This window comes from Bubalus bubalis, chromosome 16, assembly GCF_019923935.1.
Source record: "Bubalus bubalis isolate 160015118507 breed Murrah chromosome 16, NDDB_SH_1, whole genome shotgun sequence".
Taxonomy (NCBI): domain Eukaryota; kingdom Metazoa; phylum Chordata; class Mammalia; order Artiodactyla; family Bovidae; genus Bubalus; species Bubalus bubalis.
In genome coordinates this window covers 59,649,304-59,672,827 of record NC_059172.1, presented here as the reverse complement: position 1 = coordinate 59,672,827, position 23,524 = coordinate 59,649,304, and the positions used below count along the sequence as shown (strand labels likewise).

Here is a 23,524-nt window from a genome sequence, read left to right as displayed (position 1 = left end):
CTGATGCAGCCCTTACCCAGGACTGTGATTGTGGTGTAACTCTCCTGCGGGGGGTCAGTGTAGAGCTGGCAGAAGTACCTTCCTTCATCAGAAATGGAGACATTTGTCAGGGACACTTTCAGTTCACTGCTCGAAAAATTCAGCAGCTGGAACCTGCTGTCCTTCAGAGCTGGGAAACAAAACACAGAGTTAGTCAATGTGAGAAAGACGACCGTCTATTTGCCTTCCAGAGGGGAGGAAAAAGCCAGGGGACTAGAAAGCCAGCTACAGAGTAGACACACGGATTAAGTCGTTCTGCACCTGGTGGGTACTACTTTGTCCTTCTTGAGTTCTTATTTAGGGCTTCTGCATTATCTGCATGTAGACAAACGTCCCTGCTGGAAAAGGAAACTCACACACGTGGCTGTGTGTTTCTGTACACACACACACACACTCTCGCACACACACCTCTTGCTGTCAGTTTTGAGCACTGATTCATAAATTGTTTCAAATCTTCTATCAGAGATAGGCAGAATGAAAACAGGAAGAAAGGGCAGGCCAGGAGGCCCCTTTGGGCACTGAAATTTCAGGGAGTAGAACCCATGGGCTTTTAAATTGTCTCTAAAAATCTAAGGCCTTAAAAGAAATAGAGGTCCTAATGTTATGAGAGAAAAATTTTTAAAAATCATTGGTAATTTCAAAAGCAAAATGAAAATCATTAAAAAAAAAAAAAACTTTATAGCAAAACAATCCAATTTAACCGGGATGCATCTCTGCGTTTGATGTGATTTGAGGTGGAGCTGCCCAACGTCTGTGACCTGGGGCTCAGGGGCCCTGAGCTCTGACCCTGTTTCTATCTGTATTCAGCTTCACGGTATGAAACCGATTAGGCATAAAGTAGGAATTCAGAGTCATCACAAAAATAACATACGTGGGCTCTTTACTGATTTCTAATATCCATTTAAAATCCTTTTATTAATTTGATAAAGGTTAGATCAGTATATACTAATGATAAAAATTCATTCTCAGAATGAGAAGCTGGCTTCTCTCCTCTTACCCTCCTTCATCCCCTTAACGTTCCTTAGGTTTGTCGACTCTTTGCACAGGCCGTGAGTGTTCTGAGGCGTCGGGGATAATGGGGAAAAGCAGGTAGGAAGCGACGTGTCTGAACCTGCTTTGTAGCCAGCGGTGCTCTCAACAGCAATCTTTCGAAAGACCTAACTCTTGCTCTTGCCAAGCCCTGGCACCCATATGACCACTGCTATAATATACAATTAAGTTTCCATTATTGGCTTTCGTGGTCTAACATTTGGAAGGATTTCAGCCCATGGGCACCTCCATCTTCCACAGGCTAAGATGACAGGAGATTTGGTTTTGTCTTTATGGGCACAGATTCCTTGAAAACTTCAATCTTCAGACCAAACAGATTACCTTTGAGAATGCTATATTTTCCTTGCCTAACCCTATTTGAGTTGTTTGTGTCAGCTAAGTATTTGGGACTCAATTGCAATTCACCTTGAATTACTACAATCAATTCCTATTGCAAAGGAAGACTGCCTTACTTTTAAAAAGGACCATTCAAGCTTTCTATTAAGTAGGAAGATTATGATTGCATGTCTCTTCTTCCCTCTGAAGAACTGATAAACTTTAAGCATCTAACATTAAATTAAAAGACAAAAAAATAAAAAAGGCCTTGGCAATCTCTTTATCAAGACAACATGTAGGGGAAAAAAATTGTCATCTAATGCTATAGAGATGGAAACTTACGCCGGAAGTCCCTGAAATAAATGGTCTGTCTGTTGGGATTCAGTAGTTGAATAACAGAGTCGTCACTCTTATTGACTTGGCAGCTGATGGTGGCAACTTCTCCTTCAATCACTGTCACATCTTTCGTAAACAAATTCTGTCCATCACCTTTGAAAAAAGGAGAAAAAAAAATTCCATCAATTAACACTTAGTTAATAGGATCAGTTAAAATTAGAAACAAGAAGCAAATTAGAAAATAGACACAATGGGAATCTCCTGGTGGTCCAGTGGTTAGGACTTCATGCTTTCACTGCCAAGGGCTAGGGTTCAATCCCTGGTCAGGGAACCAAGATCCTGCAAGCCACATGACCAAAAAAGAAGATAGACATAAGCAGCAACATTTGCCAAGGCTTGCACACCTTTCTCCATAGTCCACAAAAAGAGTCTATTAAGCTGAGCTAGATCTAGGGGCAAAAAGCAACGAAGCCTGGAATCAGTGTGCTCCCAGAAGCTATGGTGCCCATGCTCCAGCCTCTGGTGTCTTTACTTGCGGCGTGTATGCTGGAAAGGTAAGGAAAGCAGAGTACTGGCTGTCATGAGGGACGGCACCTCTCACAAAGGGAGTAAGGGAAATACACAGATATCAGCCTTCCTTATCTGAGAGCTGGGCATCTGTAAATCAACCAAGCACAGATAGAAAATACTAAAGAAAACAAAAAATTTCAGAAAGTTCTCCAAAGCAAAACTTGATTTTGAAACACGCCAGCAACTATTTATATAGTACTTACATGTATTTACCACTATTTACAAAGGTCAGTTTTCATTCCAATCCCAAAGAAAGGCAATGCCAAAGAATGCTCAAACTACCGCACAATTGCACTCATCTCACATGTTAGTCAAGTAATACTCAAAATTCTCCAAGCCAGGCTTCAGCAATACATGAACCGTGAACTTCCAGATGTTCAAGCTGGTTTTAGAAAAGGCAGAGGAACCAGAGATCAAATCGCCAACATTCACTGGATCATGGAACAAGCAAGAGAGTTCCAGAAAAACATCTACTTCTGCTTTATTCACTATGCCAAAGCCTTTGACTGTGTGGATCACAATCAACTGTGGAAAATTCTGAAAGAGATGGGAATACCAGACCACCTGACCTGCCTCTTGAGAAACCTTTATGCAGGTCAGGAAGCAACAGTTAGAACTGGACATGGAACAACAGACTGGTTCCAAATAGGAAGAGCAGTACATCAAGGCTGTATATTGTCACCCTGCTTATTTAACTTCTATGCAGAGTACATCATGAGAAACGCTGGACTGGATGAAACACAAGCTGGAATCAAGATTGCTGGGAGAAATATCAATCACCTCAGATATGCAGATGACACCACCCTTATGGCAGAAAGTGAAGAGGAACTAAAGACCCTCTTGATGAAAGTGAAAGAGGAGAGTGAAAAAGTTGGCTTAAAACTCAACATTCAGAAAATGAAGATCATGTCATCTGGTCCCATCACTTCATGGCAAATAGATGGGGAAACAGTGGAAACAGAGGCAGACTTTATTTTGGGGGGCTCCAAAATCACTGCAGATGGTGACTGCAGCCATGAAATTAAAAGACACTTACTCCTTGGAAGGAAAGTTATGACCAACCTAGATAGCATATTCAAAAGCAGAGACATTACTTTGCCAACAAAGGTCCATCTAGTCAAGGCTATGGTTTTTCCAGTGGTCATGTATGGATGTGAGAGTTGGACTGTGAAGAAGGCTGAGCGCCGAAGAATTGATGCTTTTGAACTGTGGTGTTGGAGAAGACTTTTGAGAGTCCCTTGGACTGCATGGAGATCCAACCGGTCCATTCTAAAGGAGATCAGCCCTGGGTGTTCTTTGGAAGGACTGATGCTAAAGCTGAAACTCCAATACTTTGGCCACCTCATGCGAAGAGTTGACTCATTGGAAAAGACTCTGATGCTGGGAGGGACTGGGGGCAGGAGGAGAAGGGGACAACAGAGGATGAGATGGCTGGATGGCATCACTGACTCGATGTATGTGAGTCTCAGTGAACTCCGGGAGTTGGTGATGGACAGGGAGGCCTGGCGTGCTGCGATTCATGGGATCGCACAGAGTTGGACACGACTGAGCGACTGAACTGAACTGAACTGACATAACATTTACATTGCACTGGGTATTGTAAGTCACCAAGAGATGACTTAAAGTAAACATTTCAAAGGACTTGAGCATCCTGGGATTTTGGTGTCTATGGGGAACCTGGAACCAATTCCCCGTGGATATGAAGGAATGACTGTACTCAACCTCCTCACATCCTTTAGCTATTTGGTCACCTCACAGAAAACTCAAGGGGCCCCTTAATAGAAGTAGGAGGGAGGGTTCAATAAACAATCTCACCTTGTTAGTGGATGTCAAGATTCTCAGAATATAGGCAGCTCTGTTATTCATTGTGTAAGGGTGGAGAACTGACTATGACTGGAATCTCAATAAAATCCTAGGAAGGCTTACACTTCAGTTTGTTATCCTGTTCTTCATGACTCACCCAAAGCCCCAGGCAATCCTGAAACACGCCCTCTCTATAGACTACACTCTTCCAGCCAGTTAGAAAATCTCTTTGTTGTTGTTTAGTGGCTAAGTCCTGTGCAACTCTTTGCAACCCCATGGTCTCTGGCCTGCAAGGATCCTCTGTCATGGAATTTTCCAGGCAACAGTACTGGAGTGGGTTGCCATTTCCTACTCCAGGAGATCTTCCCAACTCACAGATCGAACCCGTGTGTTTTGGGTAACCTGCATTGGCAGGTGGCTTCTTTACCACCTGGGAAACCCCAGAAAAATCTGCCAAAGTCTAGGCTTTCAGTCCACTGATACCTGGATTATCTCCAGATCTGCTCTAGTTTGTTGCTTCTTAAGACAAGTGAAGCAGCCAGGGCCCCTGAGAAATGTCCTAAATGATCCTTCAAAAGCAAAAGATGAAATAATGTTGAATGTCCAACTCTACACCTGGCATAGCAGGGGATACAGAAGTACATGACGTCGTCCTAGCCTGTAAGACGCTGCAGTATTGGTGAAAACTGACCTCTAATCCCCACTTACAGAACAAAAGGTAGAGTACAGGCAATACGTATGATGGCCAATCAGGAAGGGGATGGGGGAGATTGCTTTTCAGCTGTAAGATCTTAGGTAAACCATTTCAAGTCCCTGAGACAGTGTCTCATCTGCAAAATGGGGACAGTAATGAAAAGCGATCTCCCAGGGCTGCTGGGAGGATTAAGGAAGATGATAAATGTAAAGCATTTGGCCCTGTGTCTGGCATCTCATAAAGCTGAACAAATGGGAGCGGTTACCATCACCATCATCACTTCTCTAGATGTCAGATCCCAACTAAGCAACTATACGTGTTGCGAGTAGTGTGAATACAAGAATGAAATCATGATCCCTGCACTCAAGGAGCTCTCTAGGTAATTATATATCAACTCAGGGTGGCTTATTCACTCTCTAAAAAAAACTCTGTCACATTAAGAAACAAAGGTCAAAGATAAATACTATTCTAAAAAAGAAGTGAGACCGCATAAATAGAGGTGCAATTAGAGTAAATGGAGGATTTCCACCTGCTATCATTTTTCTGCTGAAGGATCCTTTTTTGGCAGGACACAGTGGGGAAGTATGAGAAAGGGTGTCTCAGATGGCTTTAAGCCAAATCCAACTAGAAACAGACCAGCCTCTGGGAGAGGATTAGAAAAGAGGAAACTAGAGGGATAAGGGAAAAAAAATTATTAGAGCCACAGATAAACAAAAATTCCTGATGCTTGAGGAGCAAACCAAAATGAAACCCAACCTTGAGGCCTCTGATCCAGGGAATTAACCTGAGTGTGAGAACAAGGCCCACAGGGCTTGTAACGAGTAAAAAGGTAAATTTTCCCCAGCTTGATTCAGCAGTGAAAGCTTAGTGGGCTGAAGAGTGTGAGAGAATAACAACAAAGAGGAAGAGTGATCAGAGGAAAAGGAGAGACGTTTATTTTTTCCTCGGTGGATTACTGTGGCAAACACAGAATTTAGAACCCAGCTGGAGGGAGCAGCTTATTCCCAGATCTGAGACCAGAACAAGGGACAGGGAATTCCTGCCAATCAAGCATGCTTTTCGTGGTGGTTTCGCTGGCCCTTGAGAAGGTCTGTACAGAAAGGACCATACCCTATTTCCTCTGGTAACCCAATTTAGTACAAAAATTAAGGAAACATTAAACTGCATGATTCCAGTGCTATACAGTGGCAAGTCATGGGACTTGCCTTGAGGAGATCAGAATACCAAACTGGTCCGCTGGGTTGTGGAGATTTCTTCTACCTCAAGGAAGTTTATTAGCACCAAATAAGAATCTTCAGCTTATAAAAGGAACACATGGAAAGGCTATCCAGCAAAAGGCCTTAATCCCTTTGGCCTTATAGATCCTGACTACATCATGCAGGAGGCTTTTCCAGGTGGCTCAGTGGTAAAGAATCCACCTGCCAATGCAGGAGATGCCTTCGATCCCTGGGTTGGGAAGATCCCCTGGAGTAGGAAATGGCCCACTCCAGTATTCTTGCCTAGAAAATTCCATGGACAGAGGAGCCTGGTGGGCTACCGTCCATGGGGTTGCAAAGAGTCAGATACGACCGAGCACACACACGCACACCATCGCAGATAACAGGACTTGAAGCCAACTGCAATTCAATTATGCTCTAATGGGATGGTTTCTGTGGAAATAACTATCCACTCTTAATTTTAGTCTTTACTCAGAACCCTAGTATATTTGGTCTGTATTCATAGTAAGGTTATGAAACATCTGCAAAGGAGATGGGAGCAGAGGAGTTGACCGTGATTTTGTATTTTAAGCAAGATAAGTATTACAACAGAACCAGAGGAGTTTTCGTTTCTTTGTTCATTTCTTAAAAAGTCTCAACATTCTTATTTATTACTTACAATTAAGTAATATAAGATCAGATCCCTTTAATGTGTCATTACTGAATAAATCATTCAGGTTAAAATTTTTGCCATCTGCAAATGTTTGCCCTTGCTGTGCTCTGGCACATAACATGCTCTGCAAATCCATGGTGGTATCATCATCATTACTGTATTTTTTTTATGAAATTGCTAAGGCCAACCTAAAGTCCACTGTCTCAGAAAATGACACTTCCTAGCTATGTTAACATGGTTACAATACTAATGCTAAAAAATTAGAAGTGCTGCAAGATATCAAAGTGCCTCGATGGATGGTGGTGGCCCAAGGGTATCAGTCTGTAAAAATCACCAATAAATTATACGGGTCAGATGGACAGTAGTTATATGAAACAGAGCTCCATATTTGGAGCATCAGAAGATGGCTGCAATGGAATAATAATGACCTATTTATTGGAGGCAAAGGAAGTGAATGACAGTGATGAAAATACGATATGTATGTCAGGCCTCTTAACCACCTGAAGCCTTTATGTAAAAATAATTTCTGCTCACATCCTCAAATATTTCTTCCAAACAGAAGGGTGTACTGTGACTCGATAAATTTCCCCTTGACATAGATATCATGACAATTAGGTTGTTACAAAACACAATTTGATGTGTAGCAGGATACAAACAGGCAACTCTAGTGCCTTTCTTAAATAATCCATTTAAAAAACCTTTCGGATTTTCTAAAACTCAATTAGCAGATATACTGTCAAGGTAGAAAATAGCACATGTTCTGGGCAAAAGAAATCAAGGAGGCTTCAAGCAGGTACGATATAACCGTAGCCATTAAATAAGGCTGTTAGCAGCAAGGTAATTTATTTTAAGGGTGGAACAATGTCTGACACATACAGACATTTTTGACTGCTAACTGGTATATGTGGGTGAGGTTTAAGAGACAGAACCAAACTAGGTTTTAATTTATACCAGCAACTGAATTCCCTATAACATACCTATTTGCCCCACAAATTCTAAAAACAAAAACTTCAGCATTAGAGAGGCCCATTCACTCACAAGCAAGTCTCCCATAGTACTCTAGAAGTTGCCAAGATATTCATGACAAGAATGAAAAAGCATCTTATCTAAAGCAGAAAAAAAGCTAAAATTTATTCTGATGATCACTAAAGACCGTTTCAGCTGAGGTGGTTCGGGCTGGAGTGGATGCAGTGGACTCATAAATCCCCTATTAATTCAATCATCAATTCCTGGATTCCTTTCTGAAACCTCATTTAGTTACAAACACTATGTAAATGGCATCACAGAGAATGCTAGCCTGGGCTGGAATCTATCGGACCAACAAGAGAACTGCCTGGACTGGGGGATGACGCAAATCTTCAAACAAGAAGCTGAAAGGAGAAGCGGCATTCTCAGGCACAGGGACGTGGGGGAAGGAAACGTAGGCTGATCTGATGCTAGGCGCTTTCTTAGTGGCTTTGAATGTTTTTTCTTCTCAAACTCTTGGAGTTTTCAACATCCCCACTTTAAGGACCTGAGACACGAAGAAGCTGAAATAAGCTGTCTAATGTAACCCAGCGAAGTGGCCAAGCTGATGTTAGAATCCAGTTCTCTCGGTTCCTCCCGCCCATACAGCTTGTACTTTTCAACCAGCCAACCCCAGGGTCTGTTGCCAAGGTTCTACTGTCTCTGCCTTGGAAAATTTACTTGTTTTTAAAGAGGGTGATTTCCCTATGAGCAACTTCTGATTTTTTTTTTTTTTCCATAATTTATCCAGAACACAATTACACACTTCAAGATGAGAGAGAATCTGTCCTGAATGTAAAACACCTTGCTTACTACTGCTTCCTGCTTTCAGCACTCGGCACACTTTGCCCCTGGAGAATGCTTTTATTACCACGGCATGGCCGGCATTTGCCAGCACCGAGCGCTCTGGCCTCCGCCGCCTGGCTGTTAATAAATAAAGCACTTCATTTACACTGGGGGAGTCTCTCCAGTCAAGTCTATAATAAAAGGGCAAGTCACAGTTAGAACAGGATTCAGCTTTTACTATGGCAGCTATGTAAACTCTTACTGACTTCAAGGAGCACCAATGACTCTTCACTGCGAACAGTTTGCCCACAGAAAGAGCAAACAAAGTCCCTTGACCTATTCCTTTAGTAGCAAAATCATATTAGGGAAACCTTTTTTTTTTTTTACCCTCTGCTGTATGGAAGACTGAACCTAACATTAAATCAGCACAGTCTGGTTGTCTGAATAGACAAAAGTGAACCAACAGTACAGGCGGTCCAAAAAAAACCAACCAAACAAAAAAACCATCTTACTAATGATCATGGTAGTTACCAATTTTAAAAAGCCACCGGAGTTCTTGAAATTTCACACCAATTCAAGGTTTGGGATTCTCAATTCTTTCCCTTTAAGAGGCATCTGAGTGCAGATTCTCAGGAGTCAAAAAAAGTGCATGATTTCGAAGCCCTTCTTTCCTGTGGAATGTGAGCTCTGTGTCTTGAAACTTCACATGTTTTCTCCCCCATTCTCATTTCTGTTGGATCCCATTTTTACAACCATGTCAGTTACGTACTCAACTTGAAAGACAAATGCCTTTACTCCAACCCAAATACAACCATCACCCGTAGAGGCACTGTGATTCCTGCTAACTTTTCTGAGAGCTTGCACTCGAACTGAGTACATTTCAGGAAGAGAGAGAGAAAAAAAGAGAAGATTCTGCTGAAATCCAGAGGGAAAAATCTTTCTAACTGCTTATGTTCCCCCAAGTCAACGTAAACACAGTGTTCACTACAAATCATTAACAAAGCCATTAAGATCTGATTTCTATCTAAGCAATTATTGTCAGCATATTTTGTACATTTCCTTTAAAAGACTCAACCCTATCTTTCATTTCATTAAACTGTTCCTTGAATTTACAGTTTTATATCAAATCAGAAACCTATTTGAATTAATAAGAATTACAGTAAAAGTAATTTGAAAATAAATTATATGAAGTTCAAGCCATGAAAGCTTTTGATGAAAGAATTTAGTCCCTTTTCAATATTACAGTAACATTTTCGGTCACCCAGCGTGCAAATAAAAGGCAGTGAGAACCACTGTTGAAAAAGATGGGCCCATCAACCACGGATTAAGGTGAAGGGTGCGCACACTTCAACATAAATACAACTCTTTATTTCAAAGAGAGGCAATACCTTTGTGAATACTTGAATATTTATTTAAAATCAAAAGCATTCAATCTGTCTGCTGTTTACAAAGCTACTTTTAACCTTTTTGATCCTCACCCATGTTTTGCCATCCCAAACAGTAAAGTAGAATCTGTTGATTGTCTGCTCCAAGGACTGTCTACTCAATGGTCAAAATAATTATGAATGCGAACCATACAGTTCATAAACTTAAGAGTTAAACTAAACCAATTCAATAAATAACTGAGTGGGCAATAGTATGTGGCATGGACCAAAACATTTCCTTTATGTCATCTTCTTTCTCATAGAACCCTTGTGGAATCAAAGCAAGCCAACTAAAAGGAATCTGCCGATCAATTCTCTCATTTACAGATGAAGACAGTGAGATCCAGGGAGGAGATCATGCGGCAAGTGTGAGGCCACAGTTCCTAATGGCTCATCAAGGTATTTCTATTCTTGGCTATTTCTAAATAACATTTATTGATTTGTTTCTAATTACAAAAGTAATACATGTTCAAGGTTTGTTTATATGTTTATTAAAGGCTTGTTTCAAGTGTAGTGTTCATAACACTTTATCCTATGGCATGGAGATAGTCAGGATCGCCTAAGAATCTCACGTAATGTAGTAACTGTTGTGTCACTAGCGCTTATGGAGGGAAAAAAAAAATTTGAATTTAATCTAATCTCCTCTTATAATCAGTAAAAGGTGAGGCAAATTTTTGAACAGCAAGTTAAAGAGTAATCTTCCTTCAGTGCTGGTTTTTTCTTCAATTAAACTTGTTGATTTCCCCTGAATACAAAACAAAAAATATCATCTGACACAACATTAAGCTATTCATGAATATTCTGTATACACATTCTTGTTTAGTTGACTAATGGCAAATTAACGCTCTCTATTTTAGCTTAAACACATACTATAGGTATGTTTGATTAGCATTGAATTCCAAAAGCTGATTACTATGCATGCTTTGATTATGTAATTACATAATAGAGTATAATGGCTCCTTTGGAGTCATTATGATCTATATGGCAAATATGTTTCAGTTTTGCTATAGTTTAAATACACGTTGAGATGACAGCTCATAACAAGGCTCCACTTTTAAGTCTTATCAGCTAAATGGGCATTTCCTCATTCATCCCAACATCTCCTTGACACCAATTAAGGCCTATTGTGTCAAGCAGCATATACTTCTGAGAAATTCCTTTTGTTTTCTTGGCATTCAAGAAAGGACATTAATTTTAAAAGCTGTATGATGCAAAAGCCCTGTGGTTTTGTTTTTTTTTTTTTTTTTCCAAAAAAGAGGCTGAAATTCCATCCTTCATCCACCCTTTGAAAAGTCTGCAAGGAATCATATCGAGTTCATTAATCACTGTTCAGGCAACCACAAGGGGGTTAAAGATGGAATTTCACCTTTAACTCCAAAATGCACACGAAGGAGGGACAGCTAAGAACACTGACGCTCATAGTGGTGACTTCCCACAGCACATTCAGCCACATCAACTACACAAAGGTCTGGTTCTGCAGATCTCATGTCTTGTCATAAAATCCTTTTTAGAAGGGGTAGCTCTGAAACAGCAAGGCCAGATTTTGCCTTCAAATTTCCAAACCCAAGATTTATGGTTCCAAGGCCAAAAAGTCTACCTAATGAATAGATTTTTATAATTCCACCATCAACTTACAAATTGGAAAGTGGCTGGGATTGAAAACAGGACAAAGGTTATTGTACAGGATGATGTCAAGATTCTCTTGTCCCCATGAAATCCTTTAATCTTGCGCTATTTCATTTGTAAGAAGAGCTGTTTCTGCTTTTCTCTGCCAAGAGAATGAGCCCTTATACCATGCCAAACCCAAGGTGACCCGAATCTTAACTTTAAAGGCTAATAAGCATCAAGCTGTTTTTTACCTTTGGGTCTATTGGTTTTCAGCATTAAAGCTCAAGAACTGCGGTCAAGCACTGTCCAACTGATATTTACATATAGGATGAGAATCTCTTTTGTGAAAGGAAACATTGATTAGATGTGCGAAAACTCTTTTCCAGGAAGACTGTGACAAAAGAAAGTAGTTACAGCATCTTCGCCTATGCTATTTCAATTTTAACCATCACATTAGCTGCCTTCCTCTTAAAAGACTCTGAGCTCAATAGGACTTTTTAAATCAGAGCCCACAGCACTAAGGGGGCCAAGCAATTACGATGCTTATGATCTGAGCTGCCTGATTCCATAAAGTGGAGAGGTGCAAGGCCCTCTATACAATGTTTGTGGGGAGTGATACCCATCCACCAAACGTGAAGATCTGAATTAGCTTTTCCATTAAAATCCACGTATCCAAGAAGTGAAAGGCAATCAAAGAAAGAGAATAAAGAATAAACCATGCAAGATAATAATAATCACTGAATCCTTTTGCTCCTCACACAGAAATGTTTTTTCTCCTCTTACTCCTTTTCATGGCTGGATGGGTTTCATGGTCTTTTTGTTCATCAAAAAGATAGCATCTTTTTTTGAGAGAAGATATCCTCACCCTGAAGAAAAAAACTCCCTCCAGTGGACAGGATTTTGGAGAATTAAAAGAGAGAGGGAAAAATTGAGCCAATAAAGTAGGAAAGTCACTGTTTTCTTTGCTTGTAAGATGGCATTGAAATCACCTTGTGGAAGAGTCATTTTAAGCCTGCTAAATCTGCTTAGAGGCTCTTGGGAGAAAAGGGGCTCTTAAAAAAATATTAATTAAAAAATAACGACAGCCATCCAACTTGGATTTTGGAGGAGAACAATCTGAAGACAGAGGCTTCTTACAAAACTAATTGTGTTGGCAAAGCAAGGAATTTCTTCTCAATGGATTTGATTCTGTGATGCTCGTTTATGGCAAAAGAAGAATAAAAGAGCAGTTTTATATTGAGCTGTTTCAGTAGCAATTCAAAGCTGGGGAGTGTTCCAGCATTTCAAAATACATTGTCTCTTTCAGATGAAACAGTGCTGAAGCCCAACTGTTGATCTTCTGCACAAACCACTTTGCTAATGAACTGATAATATAATACTCTATTCCCTGGGGTGTATTAAATGGTTACTTTGAGAGTGAAAACTAGTTGTACAATCCTGCTGTCCATGAGCATGGACTATTGGGAAAGAAAATCACATTCTAAAAGGGATGATCTCTGTAGGAAGAAGAAGCTGATAACTAACGGAGCATAGGCCTTCACAGCATCCAGTGGGGGTGGTCACTGATCCCAAAGTTAGTTGACAGCTGAGGTAATGGGAATGGATGATTTTAATTCACATATAGAACTATCTGCATTTCTCAAATCACAAGCTATTCATAACTAAAACAAAAGGTTTACATGATGAAAATGCAAAATACATATAAAAATATTTGAAAACCACAAACGACAATACACATATTAGGCTCTATTATTCCTCTAAAGATTTAAGGGAACTGGGACTTCTTCCATACCCCAGAAGAGATATTGGTAGCTAAGCCATTTACTATACACGCCGAAGCAGTCTCTGATGAACCCTCACTCTGTAAGAAAGTATAATGTTGCCTTTTTTCTAACTATATGAAAAGAAATTTAGGATTTCAAAGCTATGGACACAGCCAACTCTACTACGCTCACTTCTTAACTGCTACTTCTCAATTTCCTTGTGTTCTAAGCATATTAGAGATGGAGATTGTTTGTAATACTTGCTGTTAAGTAACTGTCCCTCTAGATAGTACTTTATATTGAATTTCCTTAGAACCTCAATGGAGATGGCACCTGTAGCTCCCTTATTTTTTTATATCGGGCTTTTAAGCAGCTAATTTAATATCACCTTTCCCATTGATAAGAGATACCATTATTAAACCAGGTCACTTGCTTCAACTTAATAAAAGCTATTTTTTTTCTTTACATTTGCCTTCAGGGTGTTAAAAGACTAACAATTAGTGTAAGATACTTAAAATCACAACACTATCACATATAACAATAAATACTACACACAGAAAGGAAAAGGGAAGTGACTACTTTTCTCCATGTATGGAGGCAAAAGAGACAAATTATTTCTTTTCTATAGGGTTCATTATTATTTTAATTGTTTTAATATCATGAAAACACTCATTATTTCTGGAGGGGGCATTATTTTAATTGTTTGCATGATAACAATAGCTAATATACTTTTAAAATGTTTTCTGTGTCCCAGGCATTGTTTTTTTATATTATCTTATATTACCATTAATTATCTTATATTACCATTTTATGTTATCTTATTTAATTCTCACAACCATCCTATGTGGTTCAATATCTTATCATTATCTCCATGAAACAGATGAGGAAACTGAGATTTAGAGAGACCAAGTAAGTGGTTGGAACCAATATCTAAACCTCCCTCTACTTAACTCTGGTATTATTCACAATTACAGTATGTTAATGAGGCTTTAATTTATGATGCTAAAAGAGTGGTGGGGAACTAATGAAAGAATCTACTGTATCTCATTTATATGATTTAGGAATAAAACTAATATTTTCAGCATAGAAGGAATTTGAAGCCTATCAGCAATCAGCATGTTACAATATGCTCCAGCGATTGAATTAGCCCTATAACCGGAGTCTAAATATTGGGCCGTTGGTATTTAGAGAGAGGGAGTCTGTTCTGCTGAATGATTCTGACTCATAAGGCAGTTCAACTCCAACTTCAGGCATTTACAGTATCCGCTTCAAGGGCATTCATTAGTCTTGACAATCCATGTGACTGAAATTTGGCTGTAACAGCAGTCTCTCTCTGCATCTCCTGGTTCATTTTTTCCTTCCAACAAGAGCCATTGAAAACCTTCCAAATTTAAAGCTTAGCGCCGACAGGACAAGCAAGTAAGGATATCAGTTGGAACACATCAGATATGGACTTAGAGTGAATGTCAGCTTCAACTGACATGACTACAGAAACAGAAAATGGGGAAATGGGAGGGGACGGACGTTTCACATTCTTATTCTAGACAGTATGCCGAGTGAGTGTAATATGGTTTGTTCAAGAAACACCTGTAAAGCCATGATAATCATCATGCTGGATAATGTGGCAACATTCAACTCACTCACATCTCCTATCAGGAATTCAAGCAGCTTTGGACTACTTTATGAAATGACAATTTCTTAGCTGGAAAGTTGGGTTCTGTGACTAAGGCCCTTATTATTACTAAGGCGAGTGGCTTTTTATTTATTTATTTTTTGAACCTCTGGGCTCTTGAGTTGCTGGTCCCAGTGAGTCGGAAGAAACATACAGGTTAGAAGGCACCTCTTTAGCCAGGGTTTGATGAAGAGATTGCATATGGACAGCGGTCAAAGGAGATTCCAGATTCTACTTTCCTGACTTGTACCAAGTCCCCAGTGCAAAGCCAATGTCAGTCAGAAGCGCACTGCAGCTATCCGAAGTGGTGTTATTATGAAAATAACTTGATTAGTATCATCTGAATGTGGGCTGCTGATTAATCATCATTGAAATTAGAGCTATGTGATAAGGACATCATTTGTGCCTTATTTTTACTTGTTAAGAGGGTGTCTAAGGCAAATGAGACCATATGACTTGAAAAACAGGAATAAGTGCTGTAGTTCTGAGCTTACTGGTGATGAAACTGGGAAAAATTCTGAATTTGTTTTCACATTTTACAAAGGGTAAATGGTGTCTCTCCTCCCAGAGGATTATGAGAATCGAGTCAGAATATGTGTGTAAAATTATTTTTCAAGCCCTATGAATGCTAACTAAAGGATACAATCTTCCCCTTCTCCAACTTCTTCATTAGCATCATCACTATCTCCATGCAGTCTCTGTCTATACGGCTTCTTAGGAGCTTCCATAATGTGCTGGAATTATTTTTTAAATTTCAGAGCTTTAGCTATTATTCTTTTCATTCTAAGGCTAACTTTAAGAAGCACAGAGTAAATTAAAACATCTCCATCACTGATGTTAAATTGCAAACTAAAACCATTCTCAGTAAGAAAAGTATAAGGTAAATAGCAGATGTTGGCAGAGGACTGGACATTTGAAATTAGGTTCAATCTATGATTTATCTTCTGGTTTCTCTCCTTTAATTATATGGCCATAGTTAGTTCAATGAACACTCTCCCTGCTCTAAGGTTGCATTAGGTTAGTCATGTAATACACGACATCCTTGCTGGAAAACTTCAACCATCAACACCTCAGATACCTAGCTACTAAATATGCTGTTCCACAAATGTGAGCTTTCCATATCATTGAATCTTTCTCTGAAGGCCAAAATTAAAACGAAATGAAACGAAACAAAAACAATTTTCACAAAGCTTGCTGACTTGCCACTTTCTCTGTCCTATGCTTCTATCTAGAGAAGATGCCATGAGTTAATGACATATGTAGGACTATGTGGCCCTTCTGGACACAATCGCATCCTGTTAGGCTTGTGTATGTCCTTGCTGCTCCCTTCCAATGCTGCCTGTCACTTCTGGAAGATAATTCCATCCTTGATTACTAAGTACAAGAGTTTTGAGAAAGCTACTGGTGCTAAGACATTTCCTGCTTACTAATCTGGGATGTCTGAGGTCTCTAAAAACCTAACCTTTGTACTGTGGCATGAAGTAGGGTATCGCTTTCCCCCTTCATTTAACACTGGAAGAAAGAAAAGTGTGAAAACAAAATTTAATTAACAATAATAGTTGGCTCAGTTTGATAATTATACTTTGACACTACTAGACATTCTTAGGGGAAAATATAGTTTGAATGCAGGAGACAAAGCAATAAAAATTGGTAACTGACACTACTTTGTTCCTGACAGTAATTTCTAATATTCACACTATTTGATCCAATCCATCTAAGCTGTGTCTAAAGGCAGGTAAACTGACCACGGAGGATGCTGCACAATTCCACTGGAAGTCATTTGCTTTCCCTATGAAGCTCTGATACCTCCCCAAGTTCCTAGACTTCTGGCTCACAGTGCATTGTAATTGTCAGCCTTGCTGCTTATGACACTGAACAGTTCTTTGATCATTCTTTACAGGCTGGTTTCCTTTTCTTAAAAATCCTGATCTAGATGCAACCGCTAGCACTGCCAGTTATTACTAAGTCTTGAAAAAGTTACTTAAGCTCTTGCAGCCTCGGGTTTTACACATATAAAATGGGTCTAAAAATTATTATTTTAGCTCCTTGAGAATAGTTATACTATCTATATCTTTGTATTCTAAAAGCATAATACAGGGTCAGTTTATAGAGCAAGTATTCAATCAATGCTTGTTGAATGGAGTTACTAATGAAGGGCTTTTAAGACCTTTATGCTGAGGCACTCTCATTTGTGGAGACAAGTCTCTTAACATCAAACATTAAGTTGCACCTGTGTGTGTGTGTGTGTGTGTGTGCGTGTTCGCACGTGTGCCTGCATGTGTTTAGTTCAGTTTAGTTCAGTCGCTCAGTCGTGTCTGACTCTTTGTGACCCCATGAGCTGCAGCATGCCAGGCCTCCCTGTCCAACACTATCTCCCAAAGCCTACCCAAACTCATGTCCATTGAATCGGTGATGCCACCCAACCATCTTATCCTCTGTCGTCCCCTTCTCCTCCTGCCCTCAATCTTTCCCAGCATCAGGGTCTTCTCAAATAAGTCAGCTCTTAGCATCAGGTGGCCAAAGTATTAGAGTTTCAGCTTCAACATCAGACCTTCCAATGAACACCCAGGACTGATCTCCTTTAGGATGGTCTGGTTGGATCTCTTTGCAGTCCAAGGGACTCTCAAGAGTCTCCTCTAACACCACAATTCAAAAGCATCAATTCTTCGGTGCTCAGCTTTCTTTATAGTCCAACTCTCACATCCATACATGACCACTGGAAAAACCATAGCCTTGACTAGACGGACCTTTTTTGGCAAAGTAATGTCTCTGCTTTTGAATATGCTATCTAGGTTGGTCATAACTTTCCTTCCAAGAGTAAGCATCTTTTAATTTCATGGCTGCAGTCACCATCTGCAGTGATTTTGGAGCCCATAAAAATAAAGTCAGCCACTGTTTCCACTGTTTCCCCATCTATTTCCCATGAAGTGATGGGACCGGATGCCATGATCTTCGTTTTCTGAATGCTGAACTTTAAGCCAACTTTTTCACTCTCCTCTTTCACTTTCATCAAGAGGCTTTTTAGTTTCTCTTCACTTTCTGCCATAAGGGTGGTGTCATCTGCATATCTGAGGTGATTGATATTTCTCCCGGCAATCTTGATTCCAGCTTGTGTTTCATCCAGTCCAGCGTTTCTCATGATGTACTCTGCATAGAAGCTAAATAAGCAGGTTAACAATATACAGCCTTGACGTACTCCTCTTCCTATTTGGAACCAGTCTGTTGTTCCATGTCCAGTTCTAACTGTTGCTTCCTGACCTGCATACAGGTTTCTCAAGAGGCAGATCAGGTGATCTGGTACTCCCATCTCTTTCAGAATTTTCCACAGTTTATTGTGATCCACACAGTCAAAGGCTTTGGCATAGTCAATAAAGCAGAAATAGATGTTTTTCTGGAACTCTCTTGCTTGTTCCATGATCCAATGAATGTTGGCAATTTGATCTCTGGTTCCTCTGCCTTTTCTAAAACCAGCTTGAACATCTGGAGGTTCACGGTTCACGTACTGTTGAAGCCTGGCTTGCAGAATTTTGATCATTATTTTGCTAGCGTGAGAGATGAGTGCAACTGTGCAGTAGTTTGAGCATTCTTTGGCATTGCCTTTCTTTGGGATTGGAATGAAAACTGACCTTTTCCAGTCCTGTGGCCACTGCTGAGTTTTCCAAATTTGCTGACATATTGAGTGCAGCACTTTCACAGCATCATCTTTCAGGATTTGGAATAGCTCAACTGGAATTCCATCACCTCCACTAGCTTTGTTTGTAGTGATGCTTCCTAAAGCCCACTTGACTTCACATTCCAGGTGTCTGGCTCTAGGTGAGTGATCACACCATTGTAATTAAATGTGCTCAGTGGTATCCAACTCTTTGTGACCCCATTGACTGTAGCCTGCCAGGCTCCTCTCTTTATGGACTTTTCCAGGCAAGAATAATGGAGTAGGTTACCATTTCCTACTCCTGGTGATCTTTGTGATCCAGGGATCGAACCTGAGTCTCTTGCATCTCCTATATTGAAAGATGGGTTCTTTACTACTGAGCCACTTGGGAAGCCCTGTACCCATATCTCACATTAAATAAAATTGTGAGTAAGAATTAAAAACATCAAGAATTTTCATAATTTTGCTTTTGAAATGATTAATTCCAATCATCTGTTGTATTCTGAAGCTAATCATTTTCTTTTCCATGGCTTGACCATGTTTATAAGGCTCTTGAAAAGAAAAAGGCCTTAATAATGTGCCTCCAGTGGTCAACAAAGCAACAGCCCTGCTTCCAGAAGTTCCTGACATTCTGAGAGAGAAAGACATAGGTACGTACAAGGACAGCACAGTGTGGTGAAAACTGAATCACAGGATGCTAATGAACTATGGGAACCTGGAGGAGGCCGTAATGACCCTGTTGGGATGGGGGTGCATATTCCAGAGAGGATGAAGAGGAGACCTTGGAAAGAAGGATCATGGCATGTTTAGAACAAAGGCAAGAGTGTGATATGCTCTGAAGAGAAAGAGGAAGGGGTGCTTTCTAGAAAGGTCATTAGGTCCAGATATTGAAGGACACTGTATGCCAGGCTAAGGAATTTGCACTTTATCTTGTAATTAATAGGGAGCCATTAAGTGATTTTAATCCAGGGAGTGATATGATCACACCTGTGTTTTGAAAGATAACGTCTGTGCAGAGAGGGAGGGAAGACAGGAGGTGGGAAAAGGTTGGAGCCAAGATCAGTTAAGAGACTTCAGTCACCAAGTACTCGAAGCTGATAAGAGCCGAGTAAGGGAATCCGGAGGGGGATGACAGAGCTCAGGGTGGGAGGAGGGAGAGATTAGGAGGGACGGGGAGCCCTTCCAGGTGAGGCACATCAGCGGGCTTTCAGCTTCTTCAAGGGGGCCCTAAGTACTCCTCAGTCATCTCTGCTTAACTCCAGCTAGTGTTTAGTGACCTTCTAAGGAAAGATCAGGAGTTGGAAGGCAGATTACACACTTGTTCTCATCACTGATCACCAATGTTCACCACTGAGAGGGGTTTTTGTAGCCTCACTTGTACCAGAAAGAGAATTAGGAAACCTGGTTGTCCCACCCCCACCCCAACCCTCATCTCCAACGTGTGTGTGTGTGTGTGTGTGTGTGTGTGCTGAGTTGCGTCAGTCATGTCCGACTCTGTGTGCCTCTATGGACTGTAGCCCTTGGGGTTCCTCTGTCCACAGGATTCTCCAAGCAAGAATACTGCAGTTGGTTACCATGCCCTCCTCCAGGGGCTCTTCCCGACCCAGGGATCAAACCCACATCTCATTATGTCTCTTGCGTTAGCAGATGGGTTCTTTATCACTAGTGCCACCTGGGAAGCTCTCATCCCCAATAGAGCCTTGCTATTCAGTGTGGTCGACCAGCAGTTTTGAAAATCCCTGTGAGATGATTGAAAATACAGACTCTTAAATCATATCAGACCGACTGAGTCAGACTCTGTAATTTAACTAGAGACCTGGATCATTCATATGGACATTACAATTGGAGGAGCTCTGGCCTAGAGTACAGTATTCTGTCATGATCATAAACATTGAGACTGATGGCTTAAACAAGGAAAGTCACAGAAAGAAGTGTGTTGTTCCTGGACAATAGTTTTCAAGGAAACTAGTAATCAGTAAGTCATGGGATGAAGAAGAACGTGAATCTCCATGGCCAAGTGAGGCCCACCTCCAGGGATAAACACAGCTTCAGCGACTTCTCTGTATATAAACACTGACTTGAAAATTCAAGTTTGCATCACGGTGATAAATTGACATGGGTGCTTCATAAAGTCAACAGGAACTAGAACCTCGGGTTCTTCCTCAAGTTTCACAGAACAACCACTATATAAATGAAAAATCCTCTCTCAAAGCAGCTGACTGACTGCAACCAAAGCAAATAGATTATTCTGCATTCAGTTGCAAAAAAACCCTGACTTTTTCCAGCCGGTGGTCTCACACTCAGTGGGTTTGTCACTTTGCATGCTGCACCCTGGTTAATTTTTGCTTCTTCAGTTTTATTGTTACTGTATGTTTTGTGCTCGTGTGCGTTGAGCCAGTGAAGACAAAACAACAAACAGGAAAATAAAACAAGCAGTCCAAAATGGAAACTGAAAAGAGGCTGCCTAGGTTTGTTACGAAAGTGATGAGATTCAATTATATGATCTGAAGGGAGGGGGCAAAAAAAGCTGCACTATCCCATTAGAGCAGGCCTTTTCACTCTCTGTCCAGGAGATAAAATTTGCTGCAAAAATACAGGTAATGACATAAACAGACGTTTAAGGGAAATAATAAGAGTCTTAAGCTGGAGGCAGAAAAAAGCGGGCACAGAAAGAGCCTCGTAGAATGCTCAGGGGAAGAAAAGGTAAACAGGAGATTCACTTTTCCACAGCCTCTTAATGAACATCCATGGATCAACCTGGACTGGCTGCTGGAGCGAATGTGCCTTGCTTTCCGGATGCAGGCTAACAGCATCCTTAGCAGCTGCTCACTGGAAGAAATGACACTTACCTTGAAAGCAAAGAACAAAGCCTTCACCTAAAGCCTAAGAACCTCAGCTTGGAAAGGTTCTCTCCTATCACTCTGAAACTTTATATACTTAGAATTTTGACCATATCCATCCCAAACTCCCCAACTACACCTTTCCCCACCCCAGCAACCATAAGTTTATTCACTGCTATGTTTAAAATGGATAGCCGATAAAGACCTACTGTATAGCACATGGAACTCTGCTCAATTGTTATATGGCAGCCTGGATGGGAAAGGAGTTTGGGGGAGAATAGATACATATATATGTATGGCTGGGTCTTTTTGCTGTTCACCTTCAACTGTCACACACTGTTAACGAGTTATACCACAATACAAAATAAAAAGTTAAAATAAAATGCCTAAAACATAAAAATAAGAGTTTTGACCACTATGTAAGTTTCTTAGCAAACTTTTATAATTTTTTTTGATGGGAGGGAAGAGAGGATGGACCAGCACAATCGTCATTGCCGCCACTGAGTTTCTGTTCTTCTGGTCGCTTCATAAAGGGTGATTGCAATCGGTTCTCACTTCATCCCCCTAACTTGTGTGTTATATGAAAGTGTTCAGGATTCTGACTGCTGGCACACCCAGATGCCTTTCTTGCAGTGGGAGCAGATCTCTGAAGGGTTTTCTGTGGGGTTACCAAAGTGCAGTTTCAGAGAGAATGCTGTTCTGAATTTCAGTCTCTTAAAAAAAGTCGTTAGGTTTACGGCCAGTCACGCTTGTCACATTTAGTGTGTGAATTATGGACTTTGGTGGAAAACAGTTAAAACTCCACAGTTGTACACAGCCATAATTTCTGCAGAGAAAAGACCAACAATTGCGGAAGTTTATTACTACTACTTTTCATGTATAAGATGCAAAAATAAACTCTTCCGACATTATAAAGTGTTCCTTTAAAAAAAAAATACAGAAAAAGAAAAAAGAAAACCTCTAATGGGCTACTTGCTGTTCTATTCACTTTTTAGATTTGTCAATTTTTGAGTGACTGCCAGCACCAGAGACTCTTTGTTACACCTTGTACTTGGGGTATAATAAAAACATGAAATGATTAAAAATACTGTGAGTGTAGCCACAGAAGGGACTATATATTCTGGGCCCTAAGGAAGGACGTTTCTTTGCAGAATCAGACAGACTCCATTTATGTTATTAAATTGTTGCACTATTCACTATCCAGGCTGGAAGCTTCCTGACATGTCAAAAGCACTAATATGTCCAAAGCACACATTAGAACATTAACCTTTAGGATGCTGGTGTCCTCTAGCCTTGTAATTCAGAGTGTTGAAATTAGATATCCAGTTCTATAGCACTGCTTACATGTCCCCGATGTCGATATGTCAGAAAATATTTCATTTTCCTAATTCATCTGTGAGTCAACAAAAGTATGACGACTGTAGAGTTTGTAAGCAGAATACATTATTAATATAAATGGTAAGGCTAAATAATAATAAACGTCAACTAAATGCTGCTTCTCTGAACCATAGCTCCGTGCCAGGCACTATGTTGATGCTTCTGCCACACCTAATGGTTCTGAACGTGTTCTGGCATGCATGAGAATCGTGGGCCCCACTCTGGGGTTTTAAATTTGGCAGGTCGGGGCCCAAGGATTTGCATTCCTGGTAAATGCCCAGGCGATGTGATGCTGCTACCCTAGGGACCATAGTCTGAGAACTGGCATGCATCATCTTACTGAACCCTTCACTGCGTCCATTTTACGGATGAGGAAACTGAGGCTCTGAGAAGAGTTCTGATACTTCATAGCTGTCTACATCAAGATACTTAACTTCTCCAGGTGTCCGTGAGGGTGGCCATTCCCATTAGGAGTTTACTCATGGCCAAGTCTTGTCCTTTCTCTCTAAACGTCCCCCTGACTTAATCCGAATGTTAATCCGTGTCCCTTTTCTACCGCCCATTACTATAGCACCATATCAGCGCGGATTTATGATCTGCCAGCAATGTTGTGATGAGATGTCATCCCTGTCTTTCTATTAGCCCGATATTGATAGATAAAATTCTGTGGTGATGCATCGCCTGCCCTTTCAAAGGTTACTGCCAGCAGATGCTAGGAATC

At 40.5% G+C, this 23,524-nt stretch overlaps 1 protein-coding gene across 13 annotated transcripts in view; it reads right to left on the bottom strand.

The window, feature by feature from the left end:
* Window positions 1–23,524, bottom strand: part of CADM1 (cell adhesion molecule 1) — a 362,986-nt gene that overhangs the window by 67,268 nt on the left and 272,194 nt on the right. For all 13 annotated transcript variants that reach the window (XM_006079236.4, XM_025266853.3, XM_025266856.3 and 10 more), the window contains exons 2-3: window positions 1,747–1,893; window positions 17–169 (exon numbers count right to left, since the gene is read on the bottom strand). In XM_006079236.4, coding sequence (XP_006079298.3) covers window positions 17–169; window positions 1,747–1,893 — 300 coding nt within the window. The remainder of the gene's footprint in view (window positions 1–16; window positions 170–1,746; window positions 1,894–23,524) is intronic.